This window comes from Puma concolor, chromosome C1 (assembly GCF_028749965.1).
Source record: "Puma concolor isolate L17-30 chromosome C1, mPumCon1.1.hap2, whole genome shotgun sequence".
NCBI lineage: Eukaryota > Metazoa > Chordata > Mammalia > Carnivora > Felidae > Puma > Puma concolor.
In genome coordinates this window covers 167,465,548-167,485,724 of record NC_141674.1, presented here as the reverse complement: position 1 = coordinate 167,485,724, position 20,177 = coordinate 167,465,548, and the positions used below count along the sequence as shown (strand labels likewise).

General features: G+C 40.0%; 1 protein-coding gene across 18 annotated transcripts in view; it reads right to left on the bottom strand.

Moving 5' to 3' along the window:
- OSBPL6 (oxysterol binding protein like 6) overlaps positions 1-20,177 on the bottom strand; it is a 213,549-nt gene that overhangs the window by 64,132 nt on the left and 129,240 nt on the right. For all 18 annotated transcript variants that reach the window (XM_086718971.1, XM_086718972.1, XM_086718973.1 and 15 more), the window contains 2 exons: positions 6,250-6,342; positions 459-581 (listed from right to left, as the gene is read on the bottom strand). In XM_086718971.1, the coding sequence (XP_086575097.1) occupies positions 459-581; positions 6,250-6,342 (216 nt within the window). The remainder of the gene's footprint in view (positions 1-458; positions 582-6,249; positions 6,343-20,177) is intronic.

Here is a 20,177-nt window from a genome sequence, read left to right as displayed (position 1 = left end):
TCACAACAGCATTATAGTAAATAAGTTAGATATATCCTACATGTGCAGCAATAGGGAATTGGTTCAATAATGGTGCGATATATAGCATAAATCCATCCAATGGAACGGAACATATGTATGCATTTAAAAACATCTTATTTCAGAGAATATTTAATAAGCATACATTCATGTTATTATTTTTCTATATTCATATTATTTTTAAATGAAAAAGTAGAATAGACAACATGTACAAACTGGATTTTAAATATAATGTAAAATATTTTTTCCCTGCATACAGATATTATGTATCTCAGACTTAAATGGGTATAATGGGTTGAGCCCACACAGTTAAACAAAAAAGGCTTTGAAAATTAGTTTTACACATACAACCATTCTCTTCGTTTCCCACCTAATGACACCAAATAAGATCTTCTCTATTGACGACGAAGGTCTGGAGATGAATATGATGAAAATGGTACCTTGTGCCAGCCTTTTAAAGGCCATTTTCTTTTCTTCAGCATAAAGCCTTCATGTTTGTCTGGTCTCTGGACATTGGTTTGGCCTATTTTCAGCCCTTCTATAATTTCCCAGCTGTCAGCTTCCTGAGAGAAAAGAAGAAAAACAAATCACGTATTTCTCGGTGTTTGATGACACAGTCAAAGCAGACTCTTAAGTAGAAGCTGCTTTTGAAACAACACTGGACACACCGGAAGTCTGAACCACATTCTGAAGCAAATTCTAACATCAGACACAGCGACGCACTTATAAGTGAAGTTAAAATGAGTTTCCAGTAGACCTGGATGCATGCAGGTCCATCAGAGACGGGTTGGGGGCTGGGTGCTGGGGGCTGGAGCAGAATGGAGTTTTGATTGCATGTACTCAGAAGATTTAAAATGCATTTTTCCAGACAGTTCATCTCTGGGCACAAAGGCACTTTAACGTTTTAAAGTAAGGCTGTTTTGATGACAAATGTTCAATTAGTGTGGAGACCTGGGCTCCTGTATAAAATGGAAAGGCTGCAGTGGTCTGAGTGGTCCATCACCTACCCAGCTAAAAGCAGTGCTACGGGCTGCACGTATTTCAGAGGGCTCGTGAAATGCCCTGCCTGCCACAGGACACTCAGAAGTCCATGCTTTCAGAGACACACATCCTGAGAAACACTCACCCTTGGGTGCCCATGTAAAGAGCACCAGACTTGAAAGCCAGAAATCTTGGATTTTAGAGGCTATGCTATCACCCTCCTCTGTTAAAAACAGGCCAAATCATGGTTTCCTATTTCATAAGACACGTTTTGTCTTGTCTATGATGTCTAAATTTTTTAATGAGCTGTCAACATTTAAAAGTCAGACGGTTTCAGGTATAAAAAATCTGAATTTTGAGTGTTTTGCTAAAGTCTATCATATCTGGCAGCACTGGGTCTGCCCTGAAGGGATGGGTGTCCAGACATGTTCAGTTCGTCACGGCCCCCCTCAGACCTGCTTCCGTGTTAGATACCCAACCCTTAGCGACATCCTGGGTTTTCAAATCCCTGGACTGGGCGGTTCCTACGGGCCTACGCCACCCTGAAGTAACCGCTGACCTGGCAAACACTCCCATTCAAGATCTCAGGCATGGGTCACAAAGCAAGCAGTAGAGGCAGGAGCAAACATCACATCCCATTCACAACTGCTATGATCCTGCCCCCGGTGCAGGGAAGCACAATCTCTCGGTGTAACCTGCTCCAGTGCCTCAGAGCACTGGGGTGCTCTGGTATTCCCATTTTAAAATACTGAACTGGAGGGCGCCTGGGTGGCTCAGCCGTTAGGCGTCTGACTTCGGCTCAGGTCCTGATCTTGCAGTTTGTGGGTTCGAGCCCCACCTTGGGCCTCAGAGCTCAGAGCCTGGAGCCTGTTTCGGATTCTCTGTCTCTCTCTCTCTCTGCCCCCCCCCCCCCCTGCTCATGTTCTGTCTCTCTGTCTCTCAAAAATAAATAAACATTAAAATAATAATAAAATAAAATAAAATACTGAATTGCACCTCAACAAGTGAGCATTGCTTAGGAATAATGTTGCAATCATCAGAGAAGATACTAGTTTCTACTTTCACCAAAGAAAGTAGACAAAAAATTTCATAAAAATGATGGATTTTTACTGATTTCTTTCTAAAAGTTTGATATAATCACATAATTAAAGAATAACTCTCTGTATATATATAAATATATTCATTAGAGCTTTCTCTGTTCTTAGATATCAGCTGTATTTAATGACATTTCTATTTTTAGTAGCCCTATCCATGTATAGCATCTCTAGAATAACATTTTTATTTTCAACTAGTTCTCATTTGAAGGCTAGTGTTCATCTTTCATCTATTCTGTGTGTGTGTGTGTGTGTGTGTGTGTGTGTGTGTGTACACATACATATATATGATGTGTGGTATGTGGGTGTATATATATATACATTATATATGTATGTGTGGCCATTATGTGTGGCCTGTGTGTATATATACATATATGATCTGTATGGTGTACGTGTGTGAATATATATATATATACATATGTATAGGTATATATGTATACATGTATACGTAAGTAAACACATATACATGTGATGAAGAATACTCTGGATAACTTGTAAAAATGGAAACATTTAATAATAAGTGTTTGGATAAGCTTTTTGGATTTTTTTTTTCTAATTAAACTCAGACCATAATACCAGCTTGTTCCTGTGGCACAATGGCTACTGATTTCTATCACAATAGTATTTTTCTTAGTTTAACTACAGAGGAGGGAAATAAAGGGATAAGACAGAAAAGACAAAAGGTTAAAATGTATTTCTTAAACATAAATGCAGTAACTCCAAACAAATAACTCTATTTGCTCTGATTCAATATTATTAAACCCAAAGAAATTGAAAAGAATCCCAATACAGTTCTTATAGTTAAATAAGCTGTCCAACTGACAAAGAGGCAAAAAGGTAAATCCAGAGCAAACAACATCCTCCCTATTTCAATTATAACTGCAGATGACAATGTTACAAATAAGGTGTGTAAGAAATGAAAACAGCCCATCTCAGCCTTTAATAGGACCCACCTCTATGCTTAGTAGACTAGGTCTATCTTAAGGAACTTAAAATTACTTTCTGAAAATTGAAGGAGTTTTTGTAATTTCAATGGATATTAATTTTCTGCTTAAAAGTCTCCAATTTTTGTAGGTACACTTGTAATGGAAACAGTCAAAAGCCCTTATGTGATCATATCGGGACTTGAGTCAGATACACAAACATTTTTGCTATTACAGAAATTTAAAATATACTTTTAATCTAATAACAACAACTAAAATCAGAAAGTAACCTAGTAACAGCCCTCATCTGTTCATTTGAGACACTTCCTTTCTCAAGGGTATACTCCAGAGGCATGAGTGTCAGGGATGGGGGTGGGGTGCTACATCAACCAAACTAAGAATTTCGACAAATCCTGAGACAGGACAATGTGTACTTCAAACAATGTTCTTCTACCGTCAACCAGGGCCCAGGAAGTCCATCTCTTCTCAAAGGGATGGTGAGATGCTCTGGTATCTGGAATGGATGGGACCCTCTGATTTCATGAGGCCCTGAGCAATGTGGTATTAATACAAAACACAACAACAATAGTGTAGTCCTACAGCAAGATCCAAGCGGGTAACAGCGTGGAAGAGTAATGGGAAGTGGATACAGTTGGTGCCCTACCTAGATGCCTGTAAGAGCCCAGTGGATCCACGCCCCAGCGGTAGAGGCTCCCTCCTTCTACCGTGAACCGCCTTTTACTGAAGCTGGGGCCATAGAGCCTGGGCATGAATCTCCCTCCTCCATGGCTGGGGCATCTACACCTCAGCATCTCCTTCCCTCAAGACTCTCAACTGCTGAAGGACACAAGAATACCAACAGCTGACGGAACAAAAATCCCTGCCTCAGAATAACAGCAACACTGTGATACAATTCATGCCCAGGGCTCACCGTGGAGTCGGGCTGAAGGTAGACTCCGGCCAAAACCACTTCTTGCCAGCACCGCACTGTCCTAACCTCTTCTCTTACCCTTTCTCCTGAGGGCTCTCCCATAATGAGCCACAAACACCCTAAGCCCAGTCTCAGGTCTTCCTTCTAGAGGACCCGATGTAAGAAAGGATGTAAAATAAAGTAACAGATGTGGTAAGTGCAGGGACAGGCTGGGGCGGAGGGTGCATTGGGGTAGGGAGGTGATAAACAGCATCTGAAGAAGGATTCCTGTGGGCCTGACTTAGAAGAGTAGGGCTTTCAGCTAGGGGCACTCCAGAAGGAGCAGACATGCAGCAGTGGAGGAGAGAAAGCGCATGGCCAGTGTAGGGAACTGTGTGCAGGTGGATGTAGCTGGAGTGTAAAGTGAGATGCCATGGAGGTTCGAGATGCAGTTGGTGGGGGACGAAGGACCCAAGCAAGTCTTGTGTGTGTTTGCTTATTATTATTATTATTAATTATTATACTTACTAGATCGCCAGTTTATTGTAAAAGGATACAACTCAGGAACAGCCAGGTGGAAGGGATGCAGAGGACAAGGTACGGGGAAAGGGTGAGGAAGTTCCATGCCCTCTGCAGGGGTGCCAATCCTCCAGTGCCTCCCCACGTTCACCGACCAGGAAGTTCTTCCTTATTTGTGGTTTTCAGCCCAGCAATTCTCCTTGTCGTTTCTGTGTGTCGTTCTCTTTTCACTGTGTATCTCTCACCATCCTGGTCTCTGTCACACACCACCTATCTGACTCCGGACAACTAGCTTACTTAGGCGCCAAGTCTCAGTTTCCTCATCAGTAAAATGAGAAGAACGTCAATAGTTACCTCATCCAGTAGGCTGATTATGTGAGAGACTATATGTACTGATCCAATGTCTGAGACAAAGTAGACACCCAATAAATGTTAGCTGCCATTCCCATGGCCCCGGGATTTATTTATTCTCTCTCTCTGTTAGCTGCCTGTAAGAGAGAGCTGATATTTTCAAAGAGATTACCAGTTGTATTTACCAAGTCACCATTCTCTGTTTGCCATTCAAATAGAAATCAGATTCCTTTCTATTTCTCTCTAAATTATTTTTTAAGTTTAGTAACCCCCTTTCCTTAGATTAGCAGTCTACTCCTGTCCAATAACACAAACTTCATAGCTTGTAATATCTTCTAAATATGAAGAGTACAAGCACATATTTTCCATACCACTAGGGTAGGAAAGTGTTCTTTCCTTAAAGGATTCTGTTTAACACAGGGAAAGCAAAGAAGAATCAGTTCAACATATTTCAAAGTCGTTTGGGGGAAATAAAGTGCTATTTTTATATCTGAACTCAAAATCCCCATGCAGTCTATTTGCTGAGTTTCTCCACAAGACAGGCAGCCCACTGAAGATCGCAGGAGTCGAGCAAGAGGTAGGGGTGAGCAGGATGGCATCTCCCCAGCTTTTCTTTAGGATTTTGTATTTTAGACATAAATAAATTTAGATGTTTCCCTAGTCCATGAAAGACAAGGCTGAAGGGAGGGAATGCTGGCTTCCATTAAATGAAGAGCTCTTAATAATCTGCAGTGTTCTTCCAAGAGCTCACTGCAAGGCAGGCCAGATATAAGGAGAAGGCTGGAACCCTCACGTCCAACAGCCCCTCAGGTAGGTACTATTTTATCTGCAGGTGGCCTAGCACTGAAATGGTCTAAGTCTGAATCCCTGCTCTGCTACTTTTTCTACTTTCTGCTTGCTTTTTCAGACGTTGAGCAAGTTACTAATTCTTGGTTTCCATATTTGTAAATGTAATAAATACCTCCACTGCATGGAGCTGTTTGCAAGGGTTATATTAAATGGGATAATATATTTAAGCACCTGGCACAATGCCTGGTGCACAGTGCAGGGGCCATGATGGTAACAGGTGGTGTTGCTGGTGGTGGTGGTGTTATTTTTTATTTTTATTTTTTTTCTGTTGGACCCAGTGATTTTTTTCTTCCTATTAGCTTGGCATAGAAATATCTGCTCATGTCTCCAACAGAGGAACGATAATACTTTCTCTTCCTTTAAACTCCAGAGTATTTTGGATCTTTGTAACCTTGCAAATTGCAGCAAAATATACTTTCATCTATTCCTCCCTTACACAGGGCAGAGAAACCTTACATACTGGAGGCAGAAAGACGTGGTAGCACAGTGCTACAACAGGTATCACAGCCACCTCAGGGGAGTCAGGTGTAAGGGCTGTTTACGATCCAGCTGGCCCACAGCAGGCATCAAGCCGTCTGAGAAAGCACCACATTCCACCACTGACCTTGGAGAGGGGGACAGGCTCCGGTTCTAGCAACTGCCGACTTACAGAGGGTTCGGTGCTGGAGGAAGCAGTCCTCTCCAAGACGTGGATACTCTGAAAATAAATGGAAATACATCCCAGGGTGAGACAGCCCATTTTTCACATGGATGGACACAGGGGCGAGGTCACACAGTGAACTACAGTAAACACAGTGAGCCATGGTAACGATGGCAACTTCCTGAGGAGACCAAAGGCAGCAGCAACAGTCAGAAAAATGCCAGCACGGGATTTTGTTTTCCCCTCTTCCAGATATGCTCTACAACAGCTGGTTTGTCTTCGAGAAAAAGTCAGAGATTGCACACATTTAAAAAACCACAGAGCATGCCTCAACATATTTATTACTTTATGAGAATGTATATCCACCACTTAGACAATTAGCCTTACATAAAAATATCTGCTTACCTCTCTCTGAGGGCAACAGACAAAAGGGAAGGTCTACATCAAAAATCCCAGAGCCTTAATACCACTTAGTCTCTAGAGTTTCTTATAATCCTTATGAAATCATTGTAATCATAGTATCTTACAAAAATTCTTAAATGAGCAGAGAAGAAAATGATTCATCAAATACAAAACAGTAGATGTGTGTTATAGACTACAAAAAGGACTCACAGATCAGTGACTTTCCAACAGAAAAATAGCAAAGAACATTAACAGGCAACTCATGCAGGACATTTGAAAAGATGTTCAACCTCAACCTCAGAAGTATTCAAAGAAATGAAAACCAAATAATGATTTTTTTTTAAAACCATTAGATTCAAGAATAGATCAGATGGGAGAAAGGGAGTATAAATCGGGTGTGATCTTTCTAAAGAGGAGCCGTTTTATTTAAAAAAAAAAAAAAAAAAAAAAAAAAAAAAAACTCTTTGGAAAAAGAACATGCCTCATTGACCTAGCAATCCCATAGCTAAATCTTTACCCTGAAGGAATCAGATTTGCTATACAAAGATATAAGGACAGACAGCTTACTATTATTTTACTATAGTAAAAAACATCTAACACATATGAGACTTATAAGGCAACTCCATGCAGTGATCAAAAATGACAATGTGGATCTGTATCTACTGATATGGAAAAAATACCCCCGATGTTCTGTCAACTGAAAAATCAGGCTATCAAGAGTATGTAGAATATGATACTATACATATAATCAAAACATGTTCCCTAATGTTCACAGCAGCTGCATAAAGGGGATAGAATTATAGGTATTTTTAATTTTTTCTTATTTTTTAATGCAATAAGTAGATATAACTTGTGTATTTGGGAAAAAGTATTTTCTATGGGGGAATAAACGTGAAAGACATCAAAGAAATAACTCAATGGAATTAATATTTAGGTGTAGGCTGAAAATGAAAAGTAACTTTTTTATTCTAGTGGGAACATTTCACTGTTTCAATAAATGAGGTCAGTATTTTATTTACTTATTGAGGCCTCTGTTTTTTGATATCTCACTGGAAAATTTTTAGGTTAATATTTGCTTTTTCAAGAAAAAATTACACTCCAACCTGAGCCAAATTATTCTAATTTCTTGGTAAGTTTCCAAGCTTTTGTTTATTTCTATTACCTTGAGAATAAAGTGTCTGATTACAGATTTTGAAATCCTCCCCAAATGCATTTTTAAAATCATTTATTAGAGAATAATTGGGGTACCTGGGTGGCTCAGTCTGTTAAGCGTCATGATTTCATGGTTCATGGGTTCGAGCCCCACCTGGGGCTCTGTGCTGACAGCTCAGAGTATGGAGCCTGCTTCAGATTCTCTGTCTCCTTCCCTCTCTGCCCCTCCCCCACCCATGCTCTGTCTCTCAAAAATAAATAAATATTAAAAATTTAAAAAAAAAACAAAGAATAATTACAGTGAAAAGTTTATAAACTGTTCCCCATTTCTCCAATTTTGAGGAAATATAAGAAATGAGAAAAGAACAGATATTTTGGGGCCAAATATAAAGTTGGGCAGCAAGAATTCCTAACCTGACACCTATAGTGTCCAAGGACAATCTAAGCATTAGCTGGGACTCTGTTCTTCCCATTTTTGGATTTATCTGAATGAGCAGAGAAAAATGATGAATGTAGCTCAGCATCCATATTTGTGTCAGTGCCTTTTGTGAGATAGTCAAAAGCAAAGGCATCTTATGGAGTGAAAACCTGGTGGTGTGTGTTCAGATCTTAGACAAAAAGGGAGCAAAAGACTCAGGACTTGCATATTGATATTTTGGATAGGATCCTATTCAAAACATATCAGCTAAATTTAAATTTTAGATGTATTCTGAGAGCATATAATTAGAAACTAAAATGAGAATTTTGTTGCTGTTGAAACAAGAATGTTATGGGGCGCTTGGGTGACTCAGCTGGTTGAGCATCTGACTCTTGATTTCAGCTCAGGTCATGATCTCAGGGTCATGGGATTGAGCCCCACATTGTGCTCAGCACTGATCATGGAGCCTGCTTAGGATCCTCTCTCTCCCTGTCCTTTCCCCACCCCCCGCCCCCCGCCAAAACAAAACAAAACAACCCCAAGAATGTTATTACCTTCTTCTGGGAGGTAATGTCCCTCTCCCAACTTTCATTTTATTTTTATGTTTTAAAATGACAAAACTAATATACGCTCATTACAAAAGATTCAAACACAACAGAGAAATACAGAAAAGGTCAAACCTCCCATTCCTTTGCTGCTCATCACTTTACCCCTTAGCTTCTGGAGCAGTGATTTATCAAAAGGTAGTCCATGAACCTGGGAGTCCCTAAGGCTCTTTCAGGGGGTCTGAGAGGTGAAAACTCCTTTTATAATAAAGCCAAGAAGTTACTTGCCTTTTTAATTCTCATTCCCTCATTAATGTACAGTGGAGGTTTTTGGAGGATACATAACATGTGGTATTATAACATATTAAACAGAAGCCGACTGAGAATCTAGTTGTTTTCTACAAACATCAGAAATTTTTTTTACAAAAATGTAAAACATTATAATTTTCACTAAAATTAATTTTGGTAATATTGTTAAAAAATTTTTTTTGATGTTTATTTATTTTTGAGAGAGAGAGACAGAGTCTGAGTGGGGGAGGGGCAGAGAGAGAGGAAGACACAGAATACGAAGCAGGCTCCAGGCTCTGAGCTGTCAGCACAGAGTCCGACATGGGGCTTGAATCCACGAGCTGTAAGATCATGACCTGAGCTGAAGTCAGATGCTTAACTGACTGGGCCACCCAGGTGCCCCGGTAATACTTTTTTTTTTTTTTTAAATTTTCTTTTTTCAACGTTTATTTATTTGTGGGACAGAGAGAGACAGAGCATGAACGGGGGAGGGGCAGAGAGAGAGGGAGACACAGAATCGGAAACAGGCTCCAGGCTCTGAGCCATCAGCCCAGAGCCCGACGCGGGGCTCGAACTCACGGAGCGCGAGATCGTGACCTGGCTGAAGTCGGACGCTTAACCGACTGCGCCACCCAGGTGCCCCGGTAATACTTTTTTAAAATAAAAAATGTTATTTAGGCTAGCATGTGGTGAGTCTATTTTATTTTTAAATATATTAAGGGGCGCCTGGGTGGCTCAGTCAGTTAAGCGGCCGACTTTGGCTCAGGTCATGATCTCGCGGTCCTTGAGTTCGAGCCCCGCGTCGGGCTCTGTGCTGACAGCTCAGAGTCTGGAGCCTGTTTCAGATTCTGTGTCTCCCTCTCTCTGACCCTCCCCCGTTCATGCTCTGTCTCTCTCTGTCTCAAAAATAAATAAACGTTTAAAAAAATTTTTTTTTAATTAATAAATAAATATATTAAGAAATATTAAATTTTTTATACACTTTAATTTCTAATACAGTAAATACAGATATAATCCACATATACACAACTCTCTTTGAGGTCTTCATTAGTTTTAAAGAGGGTAAAGGGTTCCTGAGAACTGCTATTCTAGAAAAAATACTATAAAACTTTTGTGGTTATTAAAATGGAGAATTCTGACTTGCACCTAAGTTATTCTTTTTCTCATAAAGCTTATTTTCAGGAAAAGCATTTTAAAAAAAAAAACTAATATTTCAAAATTTACTTACAACTACTTAATCTACCTCAAACTAAATTATATAAATCTACTCATTAACAATCCCAAACTGTCCAGACACATCACATAAACCGGTAAGAGGAAACCAAATCATGTTTCATGTACTCTTCAAATATATCTGAGAAAACCTTCCCTAATTGTAAATTCTATAAAGATTAAAAAAAAAAAAACCGTGGAAGTATTTTTTAAATGCATGAGTTGGTTTTTCTAAAAAAACAACCATGAGCATAAAAGATATATAGGTGTCAATGAACTCTGTCTGCCGGTGAAATGTACCTGTAATTCATTCATCCATCCAGTGGTTCAATTAATCACCAAATAACCTATTGGTGATTGGGCCCCTGTACTGTGCTAGGAGCAGATGACAGGGTGGTGGAGAACAAAATAGACAAGAGAATTGCTCCTAATGATTATATTCTAGAGAGAGGTCTTATACCAAAGACCAAAAAAGGCTGAACAAATTTTTATAAACCTGCGCCTTAACCCTGTTCCATGCGGCTACTGCTTTTACTTATTTCATATTGTCTAGGGAAATATCGTTGGCTTGAGCTTCTCTTTAAGGGCCCTCCTCAGCCCTCATCCTTGCAGGTTGCTGAGCAATAGAACACATATACATTGCCTCCCCCACCCCATCCCTGTCAAATAAACATGGTAAGGGAAGCAAAACTTGACCTTAGTAACTATGCAGGCAGGAAATAAAGGATTAACTCAGGAATTTAGCCAGGGGAAGGAAACTAAATCCTCTAATTTCCAAACCAAGCCACAGACCTATAGAAGATCAATTTAGGATATTTAAAGTATGATAAAAATGAGTTTTGTTTCTATAGACACCTATCTATCCAATTATTTATTATTGTCCCATGATAAAAAATTAATCCACTACCTTAAGAATTGCCTTCATGGTGTTTAAAGTCAAAAGCATATCCTGAGGTTATATAATTACACACAACGCTTCATTATTTGTAGTGAACTATCTAAATACTTGAATGCTGCATTTTCAACATCGGCGGAAAAAAAGAAGATAGTTTTCAAATTTAACCATACTCGGTGTTGGACTCTAGTTAGATTGCGGGGGAACAAGCTCATATTCATCTTGGTAACCTGCCTCCTCTACTGCCAGCCCACCCTTGGCACAAGTCCGTGCAAATTGTAGCCGGTCAGAAATTTCTGGAATTTTTCAGTGCTCTCTGATTAATTTGTAGAGAACAGTCCCTCAGTAATTATTGACACATGACTAGGCATAAAACTGCCTTCTAGCTTCATCTTGGAATTATAAAAATCACAGCTCCAATAGGCTAGAACTTTTGAAAACATTTAAAGAACTTAACTTTTAAAATCGAAATATCCAGTGGATTAACCTCAGGGCTCTTGTTTATTCGATTTAAAGCTATGGTTGGTAAAATTTAATGTAGCAACATCTTCAGTAACAAAAATGAATCTGTTTCATAAGGTTTCCCTTAAGATCATAATTTGTGCTATATACTTCTGTGTACTTTTCTTTACAAGCTGGCTATTTTCACATTCTTTCACGGTAATGTGGAAATACTGTCAAGGTGTTATACATATTAGATAAGGAGCTTAAATAAAGGGTTACATAACCCTTTTATGTATGTATGTATGTATGTATGTATGTATTTATCTTTTATTTATTTATTTTATTTTATTTATTAAAAAAATTTTTTTAAATGTTTATTTATTTTTGAGAGACAGAGTCAGAGTGTGAGCGGTGGAGGGGCAGAGAGAGGGGGAGACATAGAATCTGAAGTAGGCTCCAGGCTCCGAGCCATCAGCACAGAGCCTGACGCGGGGCTCAAACTCAAGAACCGTGAGATCACGACCTGAGCTAAAGTCGGACGCTCAACTGACTGAGCCACCCAGGCGCCCTGTTAATTATTCTTTTAAAGTCAAGTTTCCTTTCAAATCCTAAAATTACAACTTAATTTTCAGGTCAGTGGGGTTTTTTTTTAAAGACTTTTTTTAGAGTAGTTTTATAAAAGTTCACAGCAAAACTGAGAGAAAGGTACAGAGATTTCCCATATACCGCTGGCCCATATACTACATAGGCATTGTCTCCCCTAGAGTCAGCATTCCCCACCAGAGTGGTACATTTGTGATAGTGATGAACCTAGCTTGGTTACAGGTCAGTTTTCTAGGGAACTTATTAGCACACGCAGAGAAGGTGGGAAGTACTACTTGGCTAACCGTTATTCCTCCTGCTCAAAGAGAACTGATGTATATTTCACTTAAAGCCAGGAGTCCAGGACAAACATGCCACTACAGCTCTTTAATTTGGTAAAAGTTCATCCAGTGCAACTCCTGCAGAGGGGAACGTGACTCTAACATGAGAGTGCACAAGATCTGAACAGCTCTCCTGGTTTGTTGGGTCTGTCCGTTTACTCATTTCATTTCAAAGACATATAGGAACTGCTATAACTATTTCAGGCCATGGCTACAAATTTCTGTATAGATTCACTTTTCATACAAGTTTAGCAGAGTAAAAAGGAGAACTGGCTCACCTCTCTCTAAATGTTAACTCTGCTGAAATTATCCGATGATCCTATCTAAGCTATTTTTTTTTTAAATTTTTTTTTTAACGTTTATTTATTTTTGAGACAGAGAGAGACAAAGCATGAACGGGGGAGGGTCAGAGAGAGGGAGACACAGAATCTGAAACAGGCTCCAGGCTCTGAGCTGTCAGCACAGAGCCCAACACGGGGCTTGAACTCACTGACCGCGAGATCATGACCTGAGCCGAAGTCGGCCACTTAACCGACTGAGCCACCCAGGCGCCCCTCTAAGCTATTTTTATAATCATCAACTATATGAAATATTTTCAAAGAAAAATACCGAAAATAATTTCTAAACCTCTAAAGGATTTTCTCCTTCAAGCTTTTGGTTGCTAGGCATGTGTCTCTTCTAGTGACACTGAATTCTAACACAGCAACACTATTTCAGTGATGCTCGTAACCTTCATGTGATAGTGCTGATGACAACGATGGTGGAGACAGTTAATATTTGGTGTTCTCTATATCCCTGTCTCCAGGTTTTACATGGATTATTTCATTCCATTTCCACAAAAAGCCTTTGAGTAATGACTATGACATTTATTTTATGGCCGATTGAACAGGGAGAGGCACAGAGGGGTTAAATTAATGACACAGAGTCAGTAAGTGTTGGAGTTGGAATGTGAATGGAGACTTTACTCTGCATCCGAGCTTTTAAGTACTGCCTTCTACTGAAATTAAAGCTGACGGTAAACGGCAGAAACGATAGTAATTTCAAGCAGTGTATTCCCTCAAGACTAACTGAACACATCAAAAGCCATCCTCTTACCACAGGCTTTTGTGGAAGCAGAGAGGCAGAAATGAGTAAAACAGAACAGGATTGCAGCACTCTTAAATATGGTACAGCCTTATGGTGTTTCCAAGTCAAGAACTAAGAGCAAGCCAGCTAGCTTTTCCTTCAGAGATCCAGTGTCCAATGCAGAGAAAACAATGTAATTTTTGAAGTCACAAAGATGAGCATACCAACCCTCATGCTGCTATTTACCATGTGACTTGGGCAAATCATGAACCTCTCTCAGCCTCAGTGTCCTCTATCTATAAAATGGGGATAGTAACATCTACCTTAGAAGACACTGCAAATCACAGAGCTGGCACCCAGTGTATACACAGTGCTGCCCAGGGCCTTGCACACCATGGGCATTTAATAAATGGTAGCTAACATCCCAGTGGTAATGCTGTAAGAATAAACGTTTAGGAATTCTGTGCGATTTTATTGCCATAGAAGGATGTGTCCAAACACCCTGCTGGGGTGTGACATCTGAAAATAAAGAATCCAGGGACACCTGGGTGGCTCAGTTGGTTAAGCATCCAACCCTTGGTTTTGATTCAGGTCATGATCTCATCTTTTGTGAGATCGAGCCCTGGTCGGGCTCTGTGCTGACAGTGCAGAGGCTGTTTGGGATTCTCTCTCTCCCCTCTCTCTGCCCCTCCTCTGCTCACTCTCTATCTTTGTCTCTCAAAATAAACATATATTTTTAAGTGAAAATGAAGAATCCATACTTGACATGATCATCATGTTACCTGGTCAACCTAGTAACCAAAGTCGGCACTACTTTGCGAACAGAGCATCAGAACTTACTGAGGAAGCTGACAGAATGAGTGGACACAGATGCCCTAAACACCTGCTAGCAGGACAAAGAGCAGCAGATGGATGCTGACCCCACACCACCCCAAACGGTGATGCCGACCCTGAACCTTGTGAATGGCTATGCGACCCCGCACCCCCTGAATGGAGATGCCGACCCTGCACCCTCCTGAATGGAGATGCCGACCCTGCACCCTCCTGAATGGCAATGCCCACCCTGCACCCCCCCAGAATGGCGCAGCAGAAGAGGCATATGGACTTGTCGCTGTCTTCTTAATAACTCCCTTCAAGGAAATATTATTATTGGAATAGCATAAAATATTAAAATCATGAAAGCCATAAGGCCATGACTGAATATGTAGTAATCCTACTACTTTCTTTATAGTAGCAATTGTCTTACTCTCACTGAAAGATGGAAGAATTGCATTAATAATAAATCTCTACATAAGCGCCACTGAAATGAATGAAAGAAAATTTTAGAAACAGTGGCTGGAAAAATTCCACACAGCACACCTGGAAAACCCTAAAGGGAGCAGTACCAGTCACCACAGTCTTGACTCTGTGTGTGTACAAACATGAAAACTTCCTAAGAACCAACAGCTTTGGCCCCACATTGAAGTGGCCTATTGTTGGAAACACTGCATTGTAAGAAATGCCATCAGGACCCATCAAGTGGCCCATTTATAGCCGAGAGCATTTCAGCAATCTTGACTATGAAGTGGCAAAAGGCATGTGAATAAACAGCTTTTTAATTCCCATGATTGCCTTCAAGTAGCACTAGAAGCAGAACTTACTGCTTCTAGGAGCGGGTTTGCTACTCCCCTGTACTCTAATACTCACAAACACATTAATAAGATCACCGAAAACCCCAGCAACTATGACCATTCAGCAATTGTAAATAAATGGTGAATAATGGAGACAAGTACTAGGTCACTTCAAGAGCAAAGGCTCCGGAACATGAAGAGTTAATATAAAAGGCAGGAGAGCACTTATGTGTGACTGGAAAAGAACACTAAAGTCAAGGTAATTTGTAATTTTCTAAAAGGCTATTCAAATGGCCCAGAACAGACAAAGGATTTTAGTAGGACAATCACTCACGTGATTTTGTTAGCAATAAAAGTAAAAAAAAAAAAAAAAAAAAAAATCCTATATGTATCTATTCAACATTTACATATGTATACTTAAGACAGAGTTGATTTGCTGTGATCACCCGTGTGAACTCAGAGCAGATATATCTATAATTTGCCTATATGTACCCATAAGTCTTTGCTGAATGAAAGAACAAATTAAGTTGGCACGAGATAAATACAGGTCGCTAAGAGGAGAAAAGCTGGCCCAGCTTCTGCCTCAGTACCTCAAAGATGGTCTTAAAAATTTGTTCCAAGTCTCCCCTGTAGCACATCCTACATATTCATTTATTTGTAAATCTTATGGAGTTAAGGCTTACAATTTTATTATTAAAATGGCTGACACTTATATTTACTCTACTCAAAATACTATTTTAACCTACATACATATGCACAGTAACTCACAAAATAAATGACTCACAAAATATGACATATATTTTTTACTATAGAAGCAATAAACATTCATTGCAGAAATGTGGTGGGGGGAACAGAAAAGAAAAAAGAAATTAAAACTACCACACCAGGGGCGCCTGGGTGGCGCAGTCGGTTAAGCGTCCGACTTCAGCCAGGTCACGATCTCGCGGTCCGTGAGTTCGAGCCCCGCGTCAGGCTCTGGGCTGATGGCTCGGAGCCTGGAGCCTGTTTCCGATTCTGTGTCTCCCTCTCTCTCTGCCCCTCCCCCGTTCATGCTCTGTCTCTCTCTGTCCCCAAAATAAATAAACGTTGAAAAAAAAAAATTAAAAAAAAAAAAAAACTACCACACCAGCGATAACCTCTTTCAATATCTTGGTATATTTGCTTTCAGCTTTTTTTCAATTCATATATCCACCCAATTCTTAATAGCCAGTTTTCTTCAATTAACAATGTAACATTTTTCTCACAGCATGAAAAATTCTTCAAAAACATTTTCAGCAGCTGTGCAATATTCCACTGCATGACTATGAGATAGGTTATTTTTTTTAATGTTTATTTTATTTTATTTTTTTTGAGAGAGAGGGAGAGAAAGAGAGAGAGAGAGACAGAGTGTGAGCAGGGAAAGAGGAGAGGCAGACACAGAAAGCGAAGCAGTCTCCAGGCTCTGAGCTGTGCACAGAGCCCAATGTGGGGCTCAAACTCACAAACCGTGAGATCATGACCTGAGCCGAAGTCAGATGCTTAACCGACTGACTGAGCCACTGCTTAATCTCGGCGTCCTAAGATAGGTTTGTTTTTTTTTTTTAAGTTTATTTATTTATTTTGAGAGAGAAAGAGGCAGCACAAGTGGGGGAAGGGAAGAGAAGGGAGAGACAGAATCCCAAGCAGACTCCACACTGCCAGTGCAGTCTACTGTGGGGCTCGCATCTATGAACAGTGACATTGTGACCCTAGACGAAACCAAGAGTCAGACACTCAACCAATTGAGCCACCCAAGCGTCCCAAAATAGGTTATTTAAATAACTTCTTGTTTAACATTAGGCAGTTGCTAATATTTTAATAGTATAAAAATACTTTGATAAAGGTCTTTGCACAAAAATCTTTACATGTATCTTTGGTGTTTCCTTGGAATACATTTCTCAGAAGCTGAGTTACCGTGTCCTATGGGATGACCTTTGAAAAGTCTTTAGATATGCATTATAAAATTTCCCTCCAGAAAAGTAGAATCCTTTAACATGCTAAGCAGTAGTGCATGAGAATGTCCATTTCCCTCAAACCTCATGAACACTGGCTATTATCACTATCACAAAATCACCTCTTAATTAGGATTTGAAGTCAAGAAGTCTGGAACTTTAAAGTACACAACATGCATGGGGCTTTCCTTGCCTTTACCTTTGTGACAGTATTTTACTTAGAGCATAGCCACTTTTAGTGGCTACTGGGCAAAGGGATGGTAAAATTTTCTATTTGTCAAAACTGAAAATCAAATAAAGCAGTTTTTGTAGAATTTATGATCCTTTGAGACGATGTTTTTATAGTCCTTCAGAAATACCTATAAATGTATCCTGTAAGAGCAATGCTTTCCAAATCTGGGTAAATAACAGTCTCCTAGGGAAGCTTCTATATATGACAGATTCCCAGGCCCCCTCAGTGACCTACGAATGAGATCCTCTGGGGTTCACTAACTGATTATACTGTGGCTCTTTCCATTTGGTGTTATGCCTAAGAACTGAACAGGCAGTGTTAATCTTGAGTCTGGAGACAAATCTGTTGTTATGAAAATGCTATCCCAAACCAGCCAGCTCAAGTAATAAGAGATCACTTCTTCAGTGAGACACTGATAAAACAGTCATAGAAAAATCAAAGGATTCTGCAAACACACCAGGGAAAGCAGTGGCCAGATTCTCAAATAATGCCAAATTCTGAATTACTCGTGGATAATGAGCATCTGAATGACAGGTGGCAAATTTCTTTCCAATGATCTCAATTTCAGCACCTGTGACATGGACTGGGCACACACTGTAAACATCAAGCAGCGGTGACAGTGGTCTCCAAAGGGTGGGCACAGCAAGAAAACTATGGGGATGCTCATTTCATTTCACGGAAAAGGCTAATCACAGTTCTCAATGAACAAATGCTCAAAACTTCTCGTTCCAAAGGCAATAGCTGTAGTGAAAATACAGAAAATTCAGGAAAGCACAGAGAGAGTGATTCACCTTTGAGAACAGTAGGTCACGATAAAAACTATTAATACAGTGGTCTATATATCATTTGGTCTTGCTTCCTCGGCCAATAAGGATGTAAAAAATCACTGTTGCTAAGGAGGGAAAAAATGAGGAGGTGAACATAACTCAAAATAATTGACAAATGCTGCTTACAGAGTTTGCTTAGAAGTGAACAGAAGGCCCTTCTCCTGGACATTCAGCTTGTCAAACCTTGCAACAGAGCTAACAGTGGTGTGGTCAAGAACTTTAGGAGCTCCAGAATCAGGCTTCCAGGGAGCAGACCCTGTCTTAGGCTGCTCATTAGCTGTGGGGAAGACATTTCACCACTTTATGCCATAGTTTAGGTCTCTAAAAAAGGTGATGACCGGGGCGCCTGGGTGGCTCAGTTGGTTAAGCGTCCGACTTCAGCTCAGGTCATGATCTCGCGGTCCGTGAGTTCGAGCCCCGCATCGGGCTCTGGGCTGATGGCTCAGAGCCTGGAGCCTGCTTCCGATTCTGTGTCTCCCTCTCTCTCTGCCCCTCCCCCGTTCATGCTGTCTCTGTCTGTCTCAAAAATAAATAAACGTTAAAAAAAAAATTAAAAAAAAAAAAAAAGGTGATGACCATCCCAACCTTCCACAGTGAGAACACATGAAACACTAGCTGTTGCTGGTGTTGTTCTATTTGTTTATTCATGAACTTTGCCTAATATTTAAACTTTTCAGAACACCCAGTTTACAAAATGCATCTAAATCACAGAAGTTTCTCACAGTGTGTTTTTGTAAGAAATTATTTTTTTTCCTATTGACCTCGGTCCTAAGTCTTTGAAGTTAAGTTCCAGGGAATGAATGGAATCCCAAAAAGGCTAAATTGGAGGTTTGGTATTAAATCAGGAAGCCTTGATTTTTTTTTTTCCCCTCTAAGAACTAGAATATTTTTGTTTGAGGTAATATTTTATTTTTTTCAACTCAAAGATGGAAATAGGTTTCATATTCAGCAGGTAGACATACTATATTTCAAAGCAGTGATTTGGTTATTTCATTTAATAAAGCTATTTGAAGAAGATGTGTCAGAGGTTCAGTTGGGAGAGACACATTCCAATTCAGTTCACGTAGATGCTAGGGGATGTTTTTATCAGCCTGTTTGTCTAAGGAGAAATGTTGTTATGAAAACCCATACATAAAGTATAAACGTTAATGAAGAACACTTTCACTTTCTAGTTTTTTAGGCATCTTCTTCACTTACAATGAAAGCTGCACATGTAGCATATGCTGCTGCTACCAGAACTGGGAGATTATGTCGCCAGTCCATGGTGACGTGAGTCCCACAGAACCTCTGCTGGGGATACCTTTCACTCGTCATCCATGGACATTAACAGAAGGGGCCATGGTTGGCTGGGGGGTGTACTGTTGTTAATGATGTGTAGGAAACATCATTAGACACCCATGTAATTGACACTCTCTATTCATTAAGACCGACTCCAATACTAAATATATATTTCATAAAAACTGGCAAGAAGATTAACTCCCAGCCTCTTATGACCTATTCATAATATAATTTTTTCCTTAAAAATTATTTATTTTATGATCTCTGAGCTTCGGCGAACTTTAAATCATTATAAGGAATGGCTAATGCTTTTTTTTCTTTGATTTTTTTTTTTTTAATTTTTTTTTTCAACGTTTATTTATTTTTGGGACAGAGAGAGACAGAGCATGAACGGGGGAGGGGCAGAGAGAGAGGGAGACACAGAATCGGAAACAGGCTCCAGGCTCTGAGCCATCAGCCCAGAGCCCGACGCGGGGCTCGAACTCACGGACCGCGAGATCGTGACCTGGCTGAAGTCGGACGCTTAACCGACTGCGCCACCCAGGCGCCCCTCTTTGATTTTCCATTAAATTAAAAAGCCTGACTCATTTAAGCATTTGCAATATCTAACCTGGTAGAGCTAAAACAATTC